Source organism: Opisthocomus hoazin, chromosome Z, assembly GCF_030867145.1.
Source record: "Opisthocomus hoazin isolate bOpiHoa1 chromosome Z, bOpiHoa1.hap1, whole genome shotgun sequence".
In the NCBI taxonomy this organism is placed as follows: domain Eukaryota; kingdom Metazoa; phylum Chordata; class Aves; order Opisthocomiformes; family Opisthocomidae; genus Opisthocomus; species Opisthocomus hoazin.
The window spans coordinates 32,474,050-32,498,231 of NC_134454.1; the positions used below are offsets into that span (position 1 = coordinate 32,474,050).

The 24,182-nt window shown below is 43.9% G+C and overlaps 1 protein-coding gene across 1 annotated transcript in view; it reads left to right on the forward strand.

The window, feature by feature from the left end:
* LOC104335458 (PALM2-AKAP2 fusion protein) overlaps positions 1-24,182 on the forward strand; it is a 230,588-nt gene that overhangs the window by 187,352 nt on the left and 19,054 nt on the right. Inside the window, 1 exon segment of the mRNA XM_075447212.1 lies at positions 18,191-20,582. Within this exon segment, the coding sequence (XP_075303327.1) occupies positions 18,191-20,582 (2,392 nt within the window).

Here is a 24,182-nt window from a genome sequence, read left to right on the forward strand (position 1 = left end):
AAATGGCTTGTTTTAACTCGGGTTGTTGTGAGCTGGGTTTTTTTGTGTTGTCTTTTGTGTTGGCCTGAGAAACAGCCTCAGCATGTAGGATGACAGTTCATCTCAAACGCTAACAATGTTTAAAATCAGTCCAGAGGAAGCTTCTTCAAATCACCTTGCATTTACAGGGAGGCACAGAACTGTTCCCATTGGGCAGCTGACACAGGACTGCTCAGTAACCCCTTTGGTGTCCATGCACACCTAACATGGGAGCACGAAGCAGCTGAAGATGGCTTGCAGCAGGGCAAAGTGGCTTCCTACTCTTGTGGCAAGTGCAGGTCAGGCCGGCTTGAGTTACCTCACCTTTAACACTAAGGAGAAGCTCATCTGCTTGCATACCTCTCCACTGAGGGATGCTGAAATGAGCTTTAGACTTTTAAACCTCAGAAGAGCAGAGGTGAGAACTTGACCGTGCAGTGACTGTAATACACGGCCACATGGCAGTGGGTGGCTGTGGTCACGTCTGCTGTCACAGGTTGTGGAGTGTTGTTTTCACCCAACTCAGCACCCACAACAAAAACGTGCAGATCAGCCACTGCTTTTGAGAGGTGCAGAAAAAGTGGAGAAAAGACAAGAGGGGAGAGGAAGTCTTTCCCCCTATGTGTGGCTTGCAACAAACCTAAGTAATTTGTGACTTCCGATTCCTTGTTTGCTTGCCAGAGTAGATATGAACAGCCAAATCTTAACTGTAAGTATATGATGAAAACAAGTAAGTGGGATGCTATATGACCTTTCTCACTTGTTTTTCCAGCCATCGTCTTTTCATGAAATGTTGCGCTGCCAGCTGATTGGCATTTATGGCTCCAGCGCTTGTAATTTTGACAAGGCATTTTATGTTTGCCATGCTGGGAGTAGTAACCATGCCACGTGACGCTTTCTCTCTGAATGGAGAATGCCCCTGAGCCCTAGTTTTCAGAGCAGTCAAGTGTGAACACATCTTCTAAGAAGTTCTACCTGTTCAGCATGGGAAATAAGAAGGGTGAAGACCATTTTTAACCTTGGAAATTAATTTCAATCCAAGTAGCAGCAAGAGAGGGCCTCTAGGTATTCTTTGAGTTGGCTTGAACGCAAACTCGTGTTAAAGGTTTCCAAGGTGTGAGTCCTACTTATATTACCCAGTCCAGCTGCCAGCGTGAGTAGACATTCATGCGAGTACAAGTACACACCGGAGGCAGAAGAAGAAGCTGTAGTCTTCCTCCATCATGAGAATACACAGTTCCAACAGCAAGCAGTGACAGAGCCTGTCCTGGTCCCTCCCCCTATGAAGGTAGGCAGCAGCAAGCGACCGCACTGCACCCTCCCACTGCGAATTGCCCAAAAGATGCAAAGCACTAGTGAAATGTGAGAGCCCTCTGCTCTCCCATCAAGGTTTAATGTGACAATTTCCTCTCGGAAATTTTTTTCAGTGGCTGTCCTTGGGTAATTCATGCCAAGCAGTTATTCTCCTGCTGCTACAGTGGCAGACCAGGCTTTGTCTGAAATGCGGGTGTCGGGTAGGGGGTCTGCTCTGGAAAGGAGAGGTTTGAGCTGTGAGCGAGCTGTCTATGCAGCCTGTCCTCAGAAATTGGTTTTATTTCTGTCTCATCTCAGCTGTGATTATAAGAAGAACAGGAGGTCTGGTTACAGCACCGGGGGAAATTAAACTGACAGAGCCAATTTGTTCTCATAAAATAAATAGAAGTGGCCTTTGGGTTTAAAGCATGTGATTTCTGTGAAAGGAGGAGGAAGAACAATTAAGATTGCTCACCAGATTAAATTCTTTGTAATTGCTGGTTATCAAATAGCCACTTAAACATGAGGAAATATCCAAGAAACCTATTTGTTTTTGAAAAGTGTTTGTTGCAAGAAAGAATTCTGTCAGATTGGCTTCCCTGGCTTCTGTGAGCCCTCTCTGCCGCAAATTGAAGGTTGGCTTGTGAGCAGGTGTGACCTGACCAGCATCATGGGTGGATGGGCACCTGCACAGACAACTGCCTCCCTTCTCCTGACCAGTGCTCCCTGCATCTCCTCACACCATGTGGGGCCACGCAGAGAAGTCAGAAATACGTTGCCTGGAGGGAAGACTGGAGAATGGAGCAATTCACTGAAAAGCCAAAAACCATCGAACCAGACAGTGACAGGGCTGGCATTAAAAGCCTTACCATATCTCCTGTGTCTTTGTTGTTTTGCTCTAGATCCCTTAAACATGACATCCTCCAAACGTTCACCACTTGTATTTATTTCTCTGCTGGCATGATAGCATAGATTTGTAGAGGTGGTACTAGAAATCGGAAAGAGATCCTTAAAATGTTTAGTAAGCTTTAGCAGTTGCATGCTCAAGCACCAGTTTTGCTTCCAGCAGGCAGCCTTGTGAGGCACTCTTCATTTTACAGTCACAGACAGAGAGATCTGTGGAGATAATACAGTTTGAAGAGAACGAGCTGAAATGGTGGCTCGGGTCCCATAAGACATTCGTTTGTGTGCAAGCAGCTTTGCTGTGATACAGAGGAGAGAGATAACACTTTCTCTGATGAGATATGTACTGTTAAAAGGTACAGAAGGAGGTGAGGGAATACATCTGGTATTTGTTTTTTCTTCTGCTGTTGCACATCTTGAATTTAGTGGTCATATAAGGGTGCTAGTCCAACAGGCTCAGAAAGCCAGGCAGAGTGTTCACTTTCCATAAAAAGGAGCACCTCCTTTTTTTTTTCTCCTCCAAGAAAGTTTCCAGAATAGAATTACCACTTTGCTGCAGCAGGTTGTAATGATGACCCTGTGGTTGAAGTGGTGCAGTTATCTCCAGCGTGGGAAGGTCTGTGTGCTGAGGTGGCTGGAAGGGCTGGAGTTGATGTGACTGCTGTAGTTTTGTTACTGCTTGATCAGGAGGTATAACGCAGCAAATTTCTGTTTCTGACACATTTTTGAAGAATTTATGGTCCCTGCTTTATTTAACCATATCCACAAGCTGCAGCCAGCAGCTAAAATCTGAGACGGCTTCTCCCAGAAATGCTCATAGCATAGACTGTACCCCACATCCAGTGCCTCATTGTGTATCTTGAAGGTTCACAAAGGAGGGCTGCTTTGAATTAAATAAGTTTCTCAGAGTCACAAGGGCCTTGCAGTGAATGTGGTGCCACCTACATCTTTTTATTTGAGTGGTTGAGAGACTTATTTGGCTGCAGACCTGAGGATCCTCAGATCTGCAGCCAAAAATAGGAGTTGCCTGCCTCACACTAGCTTTTCATCTACACAGATTTAGGTGCAAAATCCATCATCCTTGGCTTTAATGTGCATTTGTGCTGCAAATTCGGAAGATTAGAGGCCTGAAACAGGTAAATCACTTTGAAATGCTCTCAGATACTGAGGCCAGCATCACTCTGTCTTTTATAATCTTGCCCTTGATGTCTCCAGAGGACAATACTTGCAGATTGTTCAGTGGATCTGCGATACTCATACAGAATCTCCACCGCATTTCAGTCTTCGTACACTTACTTCCCTTCAGTAGGGCATGATGTAGAGAGCCCAGGGACTTACTGTTTACCATCATGTAGGAGAGGTGGTTTAAAATGCAGGCATCTCAAGAACCTTTGCACTTAAAGAAGTTGAGAGGAGTCATATAAAAGTATTCTTGGACCACTTTGAGATAGAACTCTGGCATTTTTATTTGTTTCTTGATCATTCAGCCAATTCAAGTTTCTGTTCAAGCTCTTGATTTCAACAGTGTACTAAATTTTTTTTTTTTTTTAATAAACTTGAGCTTCTATTGGAAGGGACTAAGGCTTTAATGAAAAGAAAAAAGAAGACAAAACTGAACTTATTTAAAGTTGACTGTAATGGTGGGTCTGAATTCCTGATGGGAAAAAAAGGTTATTTGTTTATCTGAGGCCAGCTCTAGCAGAAGAGGTTGAATCACGTGTATCTGCTGCCTCTGCTATTAAGCTATACTGCTGTACAGTACACAAGATCTTCTTTATGGCTAGCCCAGTTCATTCTTGCAACATACCAATATGTTAAGGAAATTTTGTTATTCCTGTTTTCCAAAACTAACTGGTATGAGAAACGTAAAAAAAAAAAAAAAAGCTGTTTTCTAGTGCAACTCTGTTAGGTTTCAATGAAAACCAAACATTTGCACATCAAGTTGGCAACTCCTGTGAGTCTGTAGCAAAGAAGTGTCTCGAGCACCATCTCCTGCAGACCTGGGTAGTGCTCCAGTTACAGCTCTGTCCTCTAGTGACCTCCAGGGCATGTGGGGCCCTAGACACTTGGTGGCAGGGAGAGTACATAAGGTAAGTATCTTGTGACCTTCTGCTCCTTCAGTGACCACAGGTGAAGCAGGTTACTTGAATTTCATATCTGATCAATAAAGAGCTATAGAAATTGTATTTTAACTCCATACAGTTTAATACTGAATTTAATTTCTCTGTGAGGCACTTATCCCTCTTCATAGGGTAGAATTCTTCGGTGTTCCAAGTGAAAAAAAAAGTTAATATGGGAAAACTTCTAACTGTAGTATAATATCTGCCTTTGTCCAGACTGTATGAGAGGTGGTATATGAAAGCAGACAGTATCTCCTGTCACTTTAGGCTCACCAAAGCCACTCTTAATTTTATTTCGGGACAGAGATGTTGAATGTCTTTTTTTTCCTGTGAGAACCTTACTTCCATTCTGTTTTCATAGATTCATTCAACAGGGGACAAGGAGCTTCTTACCTACTCATTTTAAAACTGTAGAGGCTTGACTTGCCTCATTTAACATGGCTCAGGCAGGTGGTTGAGCATCGGATGAAGTAAGCTACCACTGCCTTCAAGGGTTCTCACATCAGAAATACCACTGCTATTCTTTTTCATCTGTGCTGGTAGAGGATGGCTGTGCTTTCCTTTTCCTGATGCCCTAGGACTAGTGAGAAAGCAGATTAGTATCTTAGATAATTCTTCTGGTGAGTAAAATATGCTATTCCAATACTTCAGCTATGTCATCTATAGCAACGTGTGCGATGCTAAATTCAAGCCATTTTAACCCCAAGTCCAGAAGGCCTTCACAGGGGATGCCTGGTCAGCATAGTTAATGTTTTTAGCTTTAACTATTGAGCCTCCAGGAAACCCAGTCCAGGAGTACTCAAATGTCACTAGCCCACGGGCAGCAGACAAGTACTGTGCTGTAGAAAACACTGTGCTTTTTTTCCCAGTCACCCTCGCTTTTGATTTTTTTTTTTTTTTTTTTTTATGTTCCCCGTCTTCAGTTGTTTTCCGTGTGGCTGACATCTTTCTAGAGGCTGGAGACCGCTGTCCTGAGCCGAGTATTCTGAAACAGAAGGTTACCAAAGGTGCCCTAAGCACTTCAGTTAACGTTTAAGCCTCTCCTGTAGAAAGAATACAGTCAATCCTTTTTTTTGTTTCCTAGTAGGTACAAATTACTGCTAATGACGGCTTGGAGCTTGTGTATTTCACAGCACCCCTTCGTGTAATTGCTCCTTTGTAGTACAAAGCCAGCCACGTGCTGTGATTTTGGGGGGGGGTGGGGGGTGGGTGTCCCGGGAAAAACAAACCCGAAAAACCTACGACGGTAAATCGCTGCTTGTGCCAGCTGAAAACGGGTCTGTCGGTCTGTTGCCAGCATGATGATTTTGAAGGGATCTCTAAGGAGGTGGCTCCCTTACAGGTTAAGTGAAGCCGTGCTGGTTCTGAGTTGCGTGAACTGGCATTTTCCTGTTAGAACAGCCTCTTTGTGTGAATGGGCTGAGGATGTGGGCTGTCTTTTTTTTTTTTTTTAAACCAGCCCTCCCTCAGCTTATGACATCACAGTCCTGTAACGAGCTGGGGAAGGAATTTGACTTAAAGAGTCAAAAAAAGTGAAGGCTGCTGTGGAAAACGACATTTTTTGGGTTTGCTTCAGAGTTTACAGGAACAGAAAAAGAGAGAAAGGGTAAGCTAAGATTTCTGACCTCTGACTTGTATCTTTGTTGAGCATTTATAATTCCATAGCGGGAAGAATATTAAAAATACCATTTTTCGCTGTGATGGCTGGGGAATTCGTCGCTGTGTGGCTGGGCTGTTTATTGTAAACAGTAGGCAGAGCTTTCTGAAATTTACAGCTTTCTTCTTGTGTGTAGTACAGTAGAATATTGGTTCTAGGGATAAAAGATACTTTTGTATATCCTGGGCATGTGATAACTAGGAAAACCACTCACGTGTTCAGTATCTATATTCTTTAGGCAGCACTTGCAAAGCCTTTTGGCTGAATTCTTTAGTTTTTCTGGAGGGATGTGTTTCCCACTAGTGAGGTGTGTTATCCTTCTTGACGCTGTAAAGCAAACGTCAGTTGATAAAGAGGCTTTACGGGTGTCTGTCCAGCTTCATATTTTAGCTGTTTAGCACTGAAGGGAAACTAAGTGTAGTACTGTGAGCGGTCACATTTGGCAGCAACAGCATCCCTGGTTTCTATGGCATTTGATGCACACTGTGACACTTGGTTGGTACCCCAGTGCGTGGAGCAGGATAGCACATTCTCTAGCTCCTGGGAAATGAGGAAGAATATTTTAGGGTAAAGTATCTGAAAGCCAAATGACATGATCTTTCCTTCTAGCCTGCGCTTGGGCTTTTCTGTGCACAGACTCCCTACTGAAGTCTCATGCAGTCACTTCAAATACTGAAAACTGAGTTACTGCTTGCATGGTGGACTAGTAAACAATAGTCTTTTGAGCCGATCTGGGTAAGCCATTTTTGTCTGTTCCCCCTCTGCCCTAAGGCGTCTTGACCCGGAATGTGTCAGACTTCTGCTTGTACAGAAATGTGAGGTGCTGCTTGCAGTTTACTGGGGAGACTTTTTATGACTGTTTAAAATAACTCCAAGCAAGCATTTCCTATCAGATAGCAAACTGAGAAATACACATAACAGCACGCCTTGATGTAACAGCTTACTTGGTGTTAAAATCATCTTGCCAACATTAAATGAGTTATCCAATACTCATTTAATTTTTCTGGATTTTTTTTCTGTTCGTTTATCTTTTTTTTTTTTTTTTTTTTTTTTAGGAAAAAAGAAAACCCACAACTGAGAAACTGGAGCAATCCAACTTTTCAAGTAGAGCAGTTTGAGCTGGAATAGCCAGTTCAGTTAGCACCATTTCCCCCCACCATTATCTTAATTCTCTGCTTGCTGAAAAAGCAAGTGATGAATGCCTTAATCAAATAATATCCTAATGTAGTCCAGATGTGCTGTAGGTCATTTAATCAGTGGCTTTTCAGCAGGAAAAGAAGGAATAATGAGTCTTTGGTTGGAAGAGAGGAGGGGAGCAGGGGCAGAGGAACGGGAAGTAGTAGGTGCTGAAAGGGAATGTCTTATTCCCCGTGATTTCTCAACTGCCTTTTTTCCAAATAAGGAATTAGAAAAAAATCCAATCCAAGTCTCACTTTCAATGAAATACTCTCCTGCAGGAGACAGGGAGATGACGGTAGTGCTTAGTGTGTGCTGTGAGCAAAGCTGAGATGAAGTTGCTAAATGCTTACAATGCCTGACTCACATGGTAGGTCATATTTATAGCCTGGGGACAGCAATGGCATGTGGAGAATTTAGCAACATCCTCCTTTTTAGAAACTGTACACATTTGGCGTCTTCCTAGGAAAACCGTTCTGTAGACCTGCTAGTCTGCTGCCTTTTTGTGTTAAATGTTACTTGTTTGCTGGCTGTTTGTTGAAATGCTGAGTCAAAGTCCCCTGATCATCGTGGCTACATTGGACTCACCATTTATCGACAGCGGTTTTCATTTTGCGGGTATGTGTCTTTGAATGGGTATTTTTCTACGTACAGTGTCCAGAAAGTTAAAATTACGTGCATGCCCTTAGAGGAAGAGCCCTGCAACTTGCTGTCCGCTGGAGTTACAAGGTTTTGGCTCTTCTGAATAAAACCTGCAGCTTGGAGCCCAAATGCTGTTTTCACCGTGGCGTGTTTCTGGAAAAGGGGACTGGAGTGAAAGCATTTTTGCGTGGTGGTTTCCTGATGGGCTCGGAGTGTGGTGATATATCGGAGAGCACGGCTCAGGGGAGGAGGTGTGCCAGACTCTTGTTGGAAGTGTCTGCTCTCCCCACTTGTGTGCGTAACACAGCTGTTGGCAGAGACTTCAGTTATATCCTTTGATCACCATCATATTTTCCCCCTCTCCGCTTATTCAATTCAAGCAATTTTTGAGCAAGGACTAGGCTAGATTTCCTCTTTCTTAATATCCTTTCAGTTTTCCTTTGATAATATTCCAGTGATCTGTTTTTTGCCCGAGTCTGGAGATAACAGCCTCAAATACATTTTGGGTAAAACTAAGTATAAACTGGGATCTTTTTAAGCCACTGTGTGGACTCTCTTTATAGATGGGGATCTCTAGCTTTAAAATAACCCCATTTCCTTGAAAAACTCTTGGGAAGGCAATCCATAGAGTGCTCAAGCCAGCTGGCTAGTTCAGTCATGGTACTCTAACCCTCCCAAGACTCACTGCCTGCAGTGAAGTAAATTCTGTCCTGCTCTTTGTGCTCCAGGCAGAGAAGGCTACCATCCGGTGAGATGCACTGCACCCCTCACAGTTACCTAGGCATACCTTCACTTAAAGAGATTTTGCTGTGATGGCTCTTAACCTGACGGATGAGAGCAGCTGTAGCAAGTCCTACGGATAGAAGCGAAGCATCAATAATAATTCTTTACCTTCTGCTCTCGAAGAGAGATAGATGTTTAGTCTTTTTTCCACATTTCTGAACATCATTTGTTCCTTTATCCCTCCCTGCGGCATCACTCCTGACTGTCAAACTCTAGTAGATCTTCAACAGCCATGCCTTGTAGAAGTGCAGCAAGTATTAATTTGGCTTTAGGAAACAGTTAAAAGCAGTATGATCTCCGACAGTTGGCATTTGTGAAGCAGAGAAGTGAAAGAAAGTGAAAAATAATCTAGTTTAGGCCTGTTTGGAAAGGTTTGTAGCTGCTTGCTTCAGTTTAACCGTTCAGTTCCTGCTTTGCTTCAGTTAAAGCATTCAGTTCCTGCTATATTGCCCTTGAAAGTAAGTGGTGAAAGAGCTCCAGCATAGGGAGATGATGTGTCTTTGCTCAGAAAATGCAGTTTAGGCCATTTATGAAAGATTTACAGAACTGTATCAGCCAGTGAAAGAATCAGTGGCAGAAGACTTTAATACTAATACATATCAGAAAGCCTACTTGTGTGCTTGTGGCAGGTTTATCTCTGTTCCTGCAATACAGTAAAACAGTTTTCCTAGCAGCCGCAAGATCTGTTCAGAGAACGAATGAACTATGTGGCCTTTTGTCTCCGTTTACTGCCTTCCTCCTGCCCCTGCCTAACCCAAATTCCTTCCTCAGGAGGTCCCTTTCTCATGCACCAAAATGATTAATATGCCAGTATTTTTCTCCCAATCTCACATTTACAGAGGAGGGTTGTAGCTCCATTCTTTAAATGGAACAGGAATCTCCCACCCCTGATGAAAAGACTAAGGAATTTTGGAAATCCCCCTGTATCATTTTTTTTCACGCAAGTGACCGTAAAGGTCACCCTTTCCTTGTGCTGGCATTATCTAGACGGGTTAGAGAGTATTAAAAGCAAGGCTTAGTTTAGCATCCTTTCCCCTCCCCACAGGGATTAGATCATGCTTTACCAGAGCGATTGTTCCATCCTTGAACTGTGTCGGGGCAGATTTCAACTGCAGCATTTGGTGAAACTGTGATTTTTTCGTGCATACATTCGGAAGCTGTGTTCTGCTCAACTCAGTACCTATACTGGGTGCTCTGTTAAGCTGAACATTTTTCTGTCCTTATTCAGTTGGGTTATCTCCACTTTCACTTCACATCAAAGCAGAGGCTGGACGTGAGGGAGTGCTGCTAACGACAGAGACACAGAGACGTGAGCTCTGAGCTCAAATACAGCAGCACTGACTGAGGGGAGGCCATCCAAGTGGACTCTGCGAGTGCAGCGGCTCATGGTACAGGACCTCACCTGTGACCTTTAGCTGTGAAGAAACTCTCCTTCTGTTCCTAAAGGGTTGTATCATACCTTGTATTCCCTGCCAGGTAGTGGACAATTTTCTAATTGTATAACACTCCTGATGTGTTAGCTGCACACAGTGTTCTTCATTTCCTCCAGCAAGCTGTTGCACTTCCTTAGGTAGCATTGGAGACTGCTCCAGGAGATCTTACTTACCATTTTAAGTGACTTAGCACCACATGCTCTGTAAATCAAATTTCCCAGCTGTTGGAAGCATTCATTCTTTTTTCAGCAAAGACAGATTTTAGAGACAAGTCATGGAAAAGTAAGCCTTAGGAAAAATGTGTAACAAAGTTAAGAAGTACTAACCATCTGTGGTGTTGTGGTTGATTAACACACTAATACATTTATATTGACCTTGAGTCTAGTGCTGCCTCTCTGCAGCACTGGTTTATTTCCCATGCCCTCACACAGAGTGTACTCTTCTGGTCATTCTGTCCTGGGGAACGGAGTGAAGCAATAGAAGAAATAATACTTAATTGTGCATCTTTCTTTTGAGATAGAAATGAATTCAGAAGTGAAAGGAGCATCAGGAGTGGGATTTGAACTGATGAGAGTGATGAGATGCATTTACTGCTCTAATTCAGTTGCACTTTCTGGCTGACCTACATTACAAGAAGCCAACATTGCAGAGAACAAGACGATGGTCTTTTGAATGCAGGTTCTTGTACCTGAAATCGTGTTATCACCAATTTACTGATATCTTGGGTACTAGGAGCTCCCGGTTCTCCCCATGTGTGTGAAACAAGGAGTGGGGGTTTAGGGGGAGGTTTAGATTGGATATTAGATACGCAAGGTTTAAGTTGGATATTAGGAAAAATTTCTTCACTGAAAGAGTGGTCAGGCATTGGAACAGGCTGCCCAGGGAGGTGGTTGAGTCCCCATCCCTGGAGGTGTTCAAAAAACATGTAGATATGGCACTTCAGGACATGGTTTAGTAAGCATGGTGGTGTTGGGTGGATGGTTGGACTTGATGATCTTAGAGGTCTTTTCCAACCTTAATGATTTTATGATTCTTCTATGAAACATTATTCTGGAGCTCTTCAGGGAGTCTTCTGATCTGGATGCTGATAGAAAGTGAGGGGAGTGGAGTATGGCAGTACTAAACAGTGCTGCAGCTTCTGAATGAAAGATTAATCACAGCTTCCTGTAATTTCAGATTTGCATCTTGATTACTGTGGAACTGAACAGAGCTTTCACGGCAAAGCTAACCAGCTCCACACACTGTACTATCTGAGTCTACACCACTTAAATATGTATTTCTTTCCCTAGTGCCAGCTAGGTAACCGTTTAATAACCTCTGTGATACTTTTTCTTAATCAGAGGTAGTATTTCTCTTCATTCAGAAGTCAGCAGCCTTTTGTCCCCAAATATTCATTTCTGTATAAATAATTTTGTCCATGCGGGTTCTTCATGCAATTACAGCTCTCTGCAGGAATGAAAATATTTCGTAAGAAGTAGTTAGCCTTTTGTGGTGTTGTTTTTTTTACAACAGCTGCACAAGCATTTAATTTAAAGAAGGAATGTATCTGTTTTTCTTGCCCCTGTAGCAATGTTTGAAATCCAGTCATTATGCCTGGAAATTCTTCACAGGGAGACCAGGTCTATATTTTCAGGGATTTCTTCCTATCTGTAGAAAACTGCTTCCAGTTTGCATACCTTGTAGTTACTGGGAAGTAGTAAGCATTATTCCAAAGGTGGATCCTGGCTTCCCCAGGAAAATCTTCAGCTGTTTGTCACTGAGGGCACAGAAAATACTGGAGCTATAGAGACACGTTTGGAAAAATACAGTATCATTCATTATGTGCTCATCATTAAAATAACCTACCATACAGTGTATGTTCATCACAAGCTATTCATAATTTTTGAGCCATTTTTTTCCATCCTTAATTTTTTACAGCAGCCAAAGAAGACTGGACTTTGATTTGATAAAAGAGCTTTATACTGTATCACATGGGGAAGCTGAAGCCTGTGGCTCAGCTGGAATGAAAAAGAATATTGCAAAGCCTTTCACGTGTGCTTTCTGAGGAAAGGCAATCACAGCTCCTCCTCTAAAACAGACAAAAGAAAGGAGAAAACCACGCAGAAAACATCACACAGCAAGCTCTCCAAGTAGCCACTTGCTTGGGCACTGTATCCCCACATCCCTTATTACTACCTGCATTCCAAAAGAGTCCCCCCATGCTTCTTAAGGGGAGATAGTATGAAGCTGCATTGATTTTTAAACTGTACTCTTGTGAATTGTAAAGTGCTTAGAAGGAGATGAACTAGCTTTTCGTAAAGAAAATTTGCCTTTTGTACTGTCTGGCTACCTTAGACAAGTCACTGAAGAGCATGGAGAGCTGCTTACAGAGAACATCACTTGTGACACTTGGTGCTAACAGATTTTAGTCATCAGAAATGGGTTCCGTCTGTTTACTGAAGACACTGTGTACTGCACTGTGAGAGGAACAGGCCAGGTTTTGCTTTTTGTGTGCAATTAGGATTTTGAATGGAACTATTCACGGTAGTGCCAGCGTGTGCCTGACGTGTCTTAAATTCAACATTTGGCAACAGGATTTGAGGGGGGGGGGGTTCTGAAACTTGAATTTTATCCAATTTCATTAAGTGAAAAATCGTAAATTTTTTGGACAACACTTTCCGTAGTATTTTTAAAACCCTTAGGAGTCCATGTAAAAATATTGTATGGAAAAATGGGACCTTTTCACACAGGAGCCAGAACCAGAAGATAACACTTTGGTTTGGGCCCTTTTTTTTTTTTTTTTTAACAAAAAGACATGGTTCCTGTAGGTAATATGAGTAGAAATCCCCTTCCTTTCCTTGAGACCCAATCATCATCATCAGCTGCATCCCTTTTGTTCTCCATTTCCAGGATCTTTTTGAAGGGTTTTCCTCTGCTGCTGCTTTCTCTTGGCTCACACGAACAGGAGATTTCCAAAACACTAAGTGTTTGACCCATTTCTTTAGACTGCTTTCTGCAAAGACTCCCACCAGGAGCGTTCTTCTCCCTCCAGTAAAGAGGGGGATCACATCGTTTCTGGAGGTGGGTGGGGTGGCAGCCACCTGTGAGAGCCTGCTGTGGGAGGGAGGGAGTGCACCAGCCGGCGTGAGACGGGAGCTGTCACATTGGTTTGGGCTGCCATTCCCACCTGGGATGGGGTGGGATGGTGGCACCTTTCTGTGCACCTGTTGTATGGTAGTGAGCATGAGCTGTGAGGGATGTGTGCTAGCACCTTGTACGATTCAGCTTTTGCTTTTCTTGTTAAGAACCGCAGCACTTCTGTGTCATACCATTCTTCTACAGAAAATGACTTCTCTAAAGCAATGCTTGCTGTTGCTAGCAAGAGTTGAGAAATACCTGTGTTGGGTAGGGGTTTTCTCCCTGGAGAGGGTGGCCATCTGGAAGCACGGAGGTGCAGGTGACTTCTGTATCTTTGCAGTGCTTGGGACTCTCTCCCATCTGTGATGCAGATGGTGACTGTGTTCTTCAAAAGGATGAGCTGAATGAAAGCAGATGCTCTCTTGAAAGTTTGCCAGAGTCAACTCCCTAGTAAATCCATCATTTGGTTCCTTCTCCTTTGCAAGGAGACAGCAGAGAGGCAGACCGAGACAGCAGGTGAAGAGGGAGAAGATGACTGACATCAGCAGGGAGACGTGGATTAGCCAGTCAACCATGAGCAAATGTGATTCTACGTTACTCCATTTTACTAATACTTCTAGAGGCATAGTGGGCCCAAGAGTTAGATCCAAGAGTAGAGGGGGAAGGGTCTGTCCTGGGTTTGGCCAGGACAGGGTTAATTTTCACCGGACTCCAGGAAGGGGCACAGCCGGGGGGTGGGGGCTGACCCCACCTGGCCAAACAGAGCCCGGTGTTCCATACCATGTGACGTCACGCTGGGTTCCGGGGGGGAGGGGGGGCGGCGCGGCGCGGCAGGGACTCACTCGCGGCTCAGGAGCGTGCGGCGCCGGTGCGGTCCGAGAGAGCGGGTCAGTTTTTGTCGTGTTTTCTTCTTATCTGTATCGTTGTTGTTCCTGTTTCCCTCTGTTTGCTGTTCTGTTAAACTGCCCTTATCCCGACCCACCAGTTTCTGCCTCTTTCTTTTCATTCTCCTCCGCACGCCGGCGGGGGGAGGGGCAGCCGCGTGGCGCTTTTGTTGCCAGTGGCAGCCGAAACCAAAACAGGGTCAAACAAAACACTGGCTCAGTCATCAGGCAGTGGGAGCAGAAGCAGGTGCAGTACAGGACATCTTCAAAGGAAGATGAAACCTGAAGAAGTGGGAAGTCAACGATGCCAGTAGACTGACAGCACCAAAAGCTGCCCTGAAACTTGGCTGGAGTGACTGGTAGAAGTCCACAATGAGGAAACTGAGTTATAGATTTTTTAAACCATTAAATGTTTTCAGTTGTTTAATCTTTTCCTCTCACCCCCCGCCCCGCTGCTTCAGAAGAATGTTGATGTGGCTCTGAAGGATTGCCTCCCACTTGTCATACACATTTTGCGTTGCATCAAACAAAGGAAGGCACTGGCAATACATTTGCTGCGTCTTGCTAGTAGCACACCCACATTTTTTTCCTTCTAAAAGAGTTGATTGCCCAAACACTTACACTTTTGCGGGGGAAGAATTCAACCAAGGAGGAAATATGCTAATAATTCTCTACACTGCTAATAACTGCAGTTTACTAAAGTGCAGCAGCATTGTAGAAATGACACTAATTACCCAGTTGCACCTTGACTTAAACAGAAATGAATGCACATTCAGAGACTGTGTAAATGTAACAGTAACTTCTGGAAAATCTAGGTCTAGAGGAGCGGTGCATGGGAATCACTGTGAACGCTGTATTGCTGACTACAATTAGGGTTGAATGCAGCCCTCTTCCCATTTACAGGCCTTTGTAATGGTGCAGGCTTTGAAAAGCCTCCTCTCTGTAGGCAGCAAATACAAAGCTGTTGGTACATATTTATCACCAAGGAGCAAAAGCAGCCCCCTGTCAAGCTCGCCTCTTTCTGCCAAGCAGCTGAGGCAGGGGGTCTGTGTGCATCCCACCGCCCTCTTCCTCCTCCAAGCCTCTTCCTACCGACGGTGCTGTCATCCCAACCTGTGCGATTTTCTCATACCCAGCCAGTTGTCCTGCAAAGGCTCTGTGGCCCAGACTGTCTTGAAAAGCTACGTTTTGTCAGATGCTTCTGTCCTTGTGACCTCAGTTATCTTCTTCAGGTAATTCATCAGCAGATTGACTTCCTCCTCACAGGAGTGTCTGGAACGTACTCTCATTGCCATGACCTCACAAAATTTTCCCCAGATTCTACAAGAATGTATTGGAGGGAAAAACTGGATAGTTTTTCTAACTGTACCTTTTTCCTCTGTCATTCCTCCCTGGCTTCTCTGCCCTGATGGGAGCCCTTCTCCTTGCTCAGTTACTAATCCCTGGCAAAGAAAGGCTCCCTCCCATAAGTAGCAGTGTTTCTTCACAGGTTTTACTGCATAATTGTCTGTCTTGGTACATAATTGCATGTGCCAGACTAATTGCACAGACGTATGCACTTGCAGAGTTCCATACTATCATAAATGCATGCCCAGATTAGGCAGTTACATGTGTATGCCTTAATTGTGAGCTATGGATTGCAGCTATGACGAGAGGATGGGCTCTTACTTGTTAAGAAATTGCTAAAATACTCTGCCAGTGGTTCTGTTCCCTAACTTATACGCAAATATGGTATGATCTGAAACGGTTCATACATTAAAGCAGCAATGGAAGTAGACATGCTGTAGCCAATGTGTTCTCTGGGACAATTGGGCGGAACATTCCGAGCTCCATGGCGTGGAGGCACTAGAAGCACCGGACTGGGGGGCCCTTTGGGCTCTGGATTGGCTCTGCAGGGAGGTAGGTTTCAGTGGCTGGGGTGCACAGCTTCGTTACCTGATGTTCTGCATCCGCTGGAGAGGTGTTCCTGCGGCTACAATGGACACGTAGTTAGCTACTAGTGTCACTAGTGGCTTTGATCTGTCTGAGTGGAAGCAGGTTAGCAGGAGCATGATGGCATACTCATGGTTTGTGTGACATGGGACAGCCAGCAGTCCTGCACTGATGCTTATGTCCCTTTGCATAGATTGCTCTGGGTAGCAACATCCCCCATTTTGCACTAGCAAGTCAGGCAGGGGACATTTAAACACAAATATCAGAAAGTTATTGTAGTCATAGTCCTGCCACCTGCATACCTGTTGTGTCATGATACCTGAAGCTCTGCAGGTAAATCAAGAGCAATTCTTCATCTTTCCGGTTAAAAGAAATTTTATTCTTTCATTCCGGCTGTGTCCACTCAAAAAAAGTAAGGACGTTTTATACTGCTTGTTCTGTATTTGTTTGCAGGACATCTGGTTTCTTCAATATGTCTTTAATAGAACTGAAGAAGGAACTGGCCACATTTAGATATTTAAATAGTGAAAAATGTAATATGCTTTAGGAAAAGCACTGCTAGAAAAATCAGCTGGACAGTTTCTAGGTTCAGGAAAAAATGAAATACAAGTAGAACTAGTGAAGTATGTCAAGTAAAACATATAGGCAAAAGCAGGTTGGTTGGCTGGTTGTTTTTGAAGGTTTTTCCTGATGTTTAAGCACAATTAAGGAGAAAATATCTAATGAATTAAGCCAACATTGTCTTCAACTGTGTATAACTGTGTAATTGGAGAGAAAACTCCTTCAAAGTGCTTTTAGAAAAAGAGCTCTTCTGGCTGGCTGGCTGTTGTTCCTGAAGGTGTATCAAATGCATTTTACTGTCTATGTAAACCCAGAGGCACTGTGATTGTTCAGGTTGCTGGTAAGTTCCGTTGTGCTCCTAGCTGATCATCTTCTGCTGCAGTCTGTATTAATAGCACGCAAGATAAGGGACAGCAAGGGTGGGGGTGACTAGCAGACAATGGTGCCCTTGTTGAGTGGCCACTGAGTTCACAGGGTTTGATCAGTGTGGTTTGTTTCCCAAGCCCATGCCTCGCTATAGAAAAACATGGAAAGGGAGCCAGAGACCTCAGATATCAAGTTCCCGTTTTAAAATGTTAGTCAAAATAAATAGATGCACCACTTTTGGTTTTCAGGAATTGGGAAGAGTTAGCAAGTTCTTTTTGAAGAACAATGTTGAAAATGCCGCCTTCTTTTCTTTTGGTGTTTCCTTTTTTTGCCTTTCAGCAGTAAAGAATTACTGAGAAATTCATTGACATGTTACCAGCTTAATCAAAAGTTCCTTCAGACTTTACTCATGGGAAGTTAAGTAGGCTGCTTGATGTGTAGAATCTGCCCATACCAGAACATAATAGTGTTGCTTTCAATATCCTCCTTGGGAGCAGAGGCAACAACACATCAAGGAGAAATATGAATCCAGTGCATCTGCACTGCAGATCAAAGCAGTGAGAGGGAGAAGACCATGACTCTGGTCGCTGTTATGCTCCTTGTGTTGGTCTTCATGCCGTGGGAGCTGCAAATGCTTCCTGTCTCACAGGTCCAGTTGTGTGTGGGTTTCCGTGTGGGCTGGAGAAAGACCCCATGTCTTTCCAGTGCTGTGTAATTCTACCCTGTGTTTGATGACCAGGATTGATCCACTGAGAAATGAACATTCCGTGCTGTTGCCCCATCCTTTTTCCTAACCAGGGATGAATCGCCTACTCTTCCTGCATGTTAGCGTCTGTTTCTGCAAAACAGGAATGGTAATACTTTTCGTCTGTAGAACCATTATGAGATCTCCTTCAGGTGTAGAAAGCATTTTTAAAATACCAAAAATGATAGAGGTTGTGTGCTCTGTGTGCAAATTTTTAAAGAACCTGAACTGCCAAGACATCAATAACTTGGAAATCCAAACCTCATTTTTAGTGGCAAACCAGGACACAAGCATGAAATAACGACAAAGTGAGGATGGCAAGCAGATGGGAGATACTTAAATGAGAGTCTGTTGTTTTAGTGCCTTGTCCAGCTTACAGTAAGGTATCTTTCTCTGGGTTTTGTGGTAATGATTTGCCTTGCCTTCCCATAATCTGAGAGGCTGCTTTAATGCCAAGTTTAAGAAGTGTTAGGATTTGCTTTCCATATGGTGTTTACTCTGCATAAAATAAAATGTTGCTTTTTAGGATTTCATCATAGTTTTGTTCTCTCTTATTTTAGAAATCTTCCAGAATCCCTGAGGATGACATCAGGTTGAGAAAAAACAGGGACCAAAACTGTGCCAATTTCCTGGAGCCAGCTACTGTGCTTGCTACAAAGGAAGAGAAAATGGAAATTGAAGTTCCAGTTTCTGAACATAAAAGCATCACCACAGTGGCTTCACCACATACCGTAGACAATCCAACCCACCTCTTTTCCCCTGCTGCCAGCCACAACGGACTTGAGGACAGGCACGAATCTCTGGACAGCGAAGTTGCTAAAGAGATCAGATACCTAGATGAAGTGCTGGAGGCAAATTGTTGCGATTCTGCTGGAGATAATACCTTTAATGGGACATCTTCCCCTGAACCAAGTGCAGTCTGCATTATGGATGGCTCAGGAGCATCTGTTAATGTCCATAATGATTCAGTACCCAGTGAAAGGGAAGAAAATGTAGCCAACAAGCAGGCACCCTTAGTAGTTGAACCACATGAAGCTAGCATGTCACATGAGAACCTGAAATCTAATGGTCATTCCTTGGGTGGACTGAAGGAAGACACTAGAGAAAGTCTGAAGGTGCCAGGAAGTCCCACTTCTTCAAACAGTTCTAGAAGATCCTCTAAGGATGGAGAAACAACTCTTACAACCCTTAAGAAAGAGGCTAAGTTTGAACTACGGGCCTTCCATGAAGACAAAAAGCCCTCAAAGCTCTTTGAAGATGAGGAAGAGAAGGAAAAATACAGGGTCCGCAAAGTGAGACCATCGGAGGAAATGATGGAACTTGAAAAGGAAAGAAGGGAACTCATTAAAAGCCAGGCTGTCAAGAAAAACCCCAACATTGCCGCCAAATGGTGGAACCCTCCCCAGGAGAAGACCTTGGAGGCTCAACTGGATGAAGAGCATCTGGAGTCCCACAAGAAGTACAAGGAGCGCAAGGAGAGACAGCAGCAGCAAGGTGCAACACCACCATCCCCCAAACAGATCAGCTGCTCTTTTGTACCACCAGAACCAGTCAATGTCAAGAAAGAGGATATTGTCACAGAGCAAATTGACTTCTCAGCTGCCAGAAAGCAGTTCCAGCTGATGGAGCATTCAGGTCTATCTCACGGTCAGGGCCCACCAAGGCGGTCAGGTACACCCAAAATGTTCTCCATCAAACCCTTCTACAAAAGCCTCAATTCTCCGCATGTAGACAGGCCACTGTCCTCTGTGACAAGACCCGTTTCAGTGTGTGGGCCAACAGGACAGCTTGAGGGTAACAATGCCACTGTTGTCAAAGCACAGAAAGTCTCCTGTACCTCAGAAGATGATACAAGCACTCAGAATACCACTGCTGACCCAGTAAGAGAGTTGCCATACAGTGATAGCCCCAGAGCTGGACAGGCCTCAAAACTGTGGGCGGAGGATGGAGAATTCATGAGTGCGAGAGCAGTCTTGACGGTGGTGAAGGATGATGGACAGGGCATGCTAGACCAGTTCCCTAAGTCAGCCAGCGCCTCTTCCCCTCCAGAGGAGCTCGATTCCGGTTTGGATGACTTGTCTGTCAGGTCTCAGGATACCACCGTCTTGGAGACCCTTTCCAATGACTTCAGCATGGATAACATCAGTGACAGTGGTGCCTCCAATGAGACCATGAGCGCGCTGCAGGAAAGCTCTCTGGCTGATTTCTCTCTGCCGCAGACCCCGCAGGCTGACACTCCGGCGGAGTGCAGGGGTGAAGGCATCTCCAAGTCATTCAGCGACCCTGGCTGTGACTCGCCCTCCTCTGCCTTGGCAGACTCCGTGCTGATTGATGACCAGCTGGAGTACCACGCTGGCCTGCTGGTTCAAAACGCCATCCAACAAGCCATAGCCGAGCAGGCAGATAAAGCAAACTGCAAGGAAGAAGAAATCCCAGCGGAGAAGGAGATCTCAGTCAAAGAGCAGTCAGCTACCACCAGGCCAGCTCCAGCCTCCAAGGAGCAGCAGAACCCAATGTTCAGACCACCCCAGGTGTCTTCACCTGTTCAAGAAAAAAGGGACAGCATACCAAAGACTTCAAAAGAGGAAGACTCAGGACTCAGGGAAGGGAAGAGTTTGCAGCAGTCGCCTGTCTACTCTGCCAGCCAGCCATTCCTTGTGGAGGAAAATAGGCACGAAGTCAGTTATTTCAGCAAGTATTCAGAGGCAGCTGAGCTGAGGAGCACCGCCTCCATCCTGGCCACTCAGGAGCCTGAAGTGACCGTCGGCCCTTTCAAGTTACGGTCGAGGAAGCAGAGGACTTTGTCAATGATAGAAGAAGAGATCAGAGCTGCCCAGGAACGAGAAGAGGAGCTGAAGAGGCAGCGGCAAGGTCTGCAGGTGGTACCGAGCCCTATTACGAAGGCCGCACCACCCATGCCCACCAGAACCGTGTCTTACAAAACGGCACCAGGTAAGAGCCCGACGCATCAGAAGGGAAGTGAAACAGGACTGAAGGGTCAGGTCAGATTCAGTTTTATGTCATTTTTGAACGAGTACGTCGATTTGCAGGGGGCAGGCGGTTTGGCCTGGCTTCGTCTGCCTGAAAACTGCAGGCAGGAGGAGGACATGGGACAACCCAAATTTCTGTCGGTGAGCATGCCTGTGGATGTTTTTGTTTTTTTCCCAAATGTAGCACAGAAGTAACTTACATACCGTGCTGACCATCGTTTGGAAACACTGTGTTCTATTCATCCCCGACCACTTTGTAGCGTGACATGTCTGTGGCTGTGCTGCTCAGAGCACCCACTGAAATTTAGGATCATCACAAGGAAGAACAGCAGCGGTTTTTGCAGCTGTGTGGCTATTTGAAAGACAAATATAGAAAGCATTTTTAACAGGCTTTCTGTTCTCTTGCGCATCATTAAGAAAGTGTGAAGGTAGTGGAGATCTACAGATTTTGGGGTTTTGCATCAGATTTCTTTTTGTGTATGCTTTGCTTTCTGTTTTCAGGTATTTCTTGGTCTTCTTAATGAACTTTTTCTGGTAAAAAGATCTCCAGAGCTGTGAGTTGCCATATATTTCAGCTGGTGTCATTCACTACTGAAATTAACAGGCATCACAAACAAAATGCTTAACAGATTCAGTAGACGTCCTCCTCTGACTGATCAGCGTCTGGGTCCTTGTGGTGCCATTTACAGCAGTTAGAGCATAGCTCTCTCCTCCTTCCCTGTTTCAAAAAATAAAATGAAACACTCATGCTTTCTTAATATAACATAGAAAAAGAAATTTAAAAAAAGTAGAAACACATGCCAGGCTTATTTCTGTGTAGTGATTTTTATGAGTATGGACCTGCATATGCTTTGAAATTACGTAGAAGTTTTTATTAACAGTGATCATTGTGAAGAAGTACTAATTTTACCTGGAGTCCTTAAATTCCATACATATTTTCAATGGCGTAAAGCTATGGCAGTGATGCTTCCAAAAATTGTGCAGGGTGACCCTTTCCATTTGAAAGTCATGGCAAACTCGAATAAGCTCTGGAGTTAGTCCATTACCCAGCCTAATTCTGAACTTGGAATCTTATGCAGCACATAAGTAGATACTACTTGGTTCTGTTTCTTCTGCAAGGAGGATGATTTTAACCTGTGCTTCTTGCCAAAAAATGTAGCAGATGTTGATAATTTCTTTGAAGTGCTATTGTTATTACTCCTATAGAACAGCATTTTTGATAGGATGCCTCCATGAACTGAGGTGTTTTGAGCAATATTTGACAAGATGTGAGAGATAGGGCACTGTAGACCTCAGCTTGGAGGACTCGTCGTGTAAAGGTGTGCTCATGACCACTTTCAAGAACAGGATCATCTGTAGCTGCAAGTGCTCAAAATGAGGCTGATAATGGTTGCTTTTTACTCATAAGTGATGTTGGAAGGGCTGCTGACACTAATGCTTGTTTTAACGGAGGATCTGGGAAGACAGTGTACTTCTGCCTGTTCTTATTTCTCTGCACGACAAGGCATTTGCTTTGTGTCTGATGTTAAAATGTTCATTGTAAATTACATTCTAGTGAGAATTACAAACTTACATTTATAATGAATCATTCCAGAAGGTTTCCTTTAAATGTCCAACTGCCGTATGTTCAAGAAAGAAAACTGGAATCTATTAGCCAATGACTCAAGCTGCTGCAATTTGCAGCTGGTGACAAGGCAAAGAATTAATTTCTAGGAAAAGGTGAGTGTGTGGCAATGTGTAAGGATGTCATTGATCAAATACCCACAAAGAGTGTTGCAAAGTCATTCTTAAATCTTCTACTTTTGGTGCTTTCCAAACAGCGAATGTGCTCAGCAGAGCTCTCAGCTGGTGGAAATTAGCTCAGGACCCTTGGGGTTGCAGGGTGCATATCCTCACCTCATCTTGTCCTTGCTGTCCCTCTAGCCAGCTGTGTTGCAGTTAAAGGTTGCAGGCATCCTTAAAAATAGAGAGAAGGGGTACCATGCAATCCCTTGGAAGACTGCAGCAACTTTGTTTTTATTTTAATATTTACAGTATCTTTTAAATATTTACAAAAACAGAGGCTAGGTGATTCAGCAAAGGCAACAAAATCCGGCCGTAGATCTTCATTGCGGTGAGTTACAGACCTAATTTACAGATCAGAAAAGAAAATCTACTTGTGGTAGACACAGTAAGGAATATGCTGTAGAGCATGGCTGAGACTGTAAACTGAATATCTAGTTTCACACAGAATAATTAATAATAATAATAACAACAACAACAACAATAATAATAATGAAAAGAAGAAACAGAGGTAATTCTGTCACCAAACTGTCTTTCCCAACAATGGAACTCTGCTTTTAACATCATGAGATCTCAGCAGAAAGGGATTAGGGGGTCAAGTGTAAACTTGAAAAATATGTTGCTTATCCTGAAGTGAGGAAGTGTAAGCTCACTTGAACTCATTTGAGGGGGTGCAGTAATTAACGTAACTAGCAATGGCCTACCTGTGAGGTTGCTTTTTGGTGGTGGACTGGGCAGAGTAGCTTTAGGAGGACCCCTGGTTGGTCCCTTGTTATTTGTGATACTTGCCCTCCTTCACTGCTTTGAACCATCGTTATGTAGATAGCAGAAACACAAACCACAAAAAAAGGACTGCAGTGAACTGCTAATTTGACTGAAGTGTGGAAGATTAACACAATTCATGTGGGTGTATGTGTGAAATAACTGCTAATTACTTTAGATAGGAAACAGGCGGTTTTTACCACCCTGACATACAACTTTCATACAACTGATGGTAACACTAAACTTGGTGTCTGCCAGCCACCCAGCATGGGCCAACATGGTTCCTGGTACTAAGCTTCTATATTGCTAAAAAGTATCCTTCAAAGCTCTTTGCGGTGCTTTGAAGCAGCCTTTTAACCCATCTCAGATCACTGGAGCAAGACACAGAGTCAATTCAGTGGAACGATGACTATGTTGTGTGCATACAGGACAAGACCTTCTCCAGGGTGCTCCTGGAAAGGTGAAGGGAAGAACCTATGTGAAATCCTTTCCAAAAAGGTGGGTTTCCTACATGAGGAAGCCCAAGAAAGATTGAAATAGTGCTTGAACGTGGCTAAATGGAGAGTCATCGTGGATCCCAAAATATTTTGTGGAGCTGTATATAAATTTGAACATTTCCTGTGTTGTTTTGAACATTTCCTGTGTTGTTTTGTGGCAGCACCTGCTGCACTTGGCGAGGTGTTGAGCAGCTGCATAAAAGCCAGTGTTTTTCTCCTACAATATGCGGGTGGTACACCATCCCTCCTGGGCAGAGCAGCTGGGGCTGTTTGATAGTTTATTTGAACAAGATGATGAGTGAGCACAAGACAGAATACGAGAGGATCCAGCATACTTTTGGTGGTGTAATTCGCATATTCCTTTTATTAGAAGTACTTAAACTATGAAGAACTTATGTCTAACTTCCTGTAGTGCCTGGCTTGAGTAATGCTGTTCATCAAAGGAGGTGTGAAATTCATTAGATGAGGGGTCTTCGTTCAGTGAAGGCTTTTCTGATGGAGAGAAACCCTTTGTGAATATT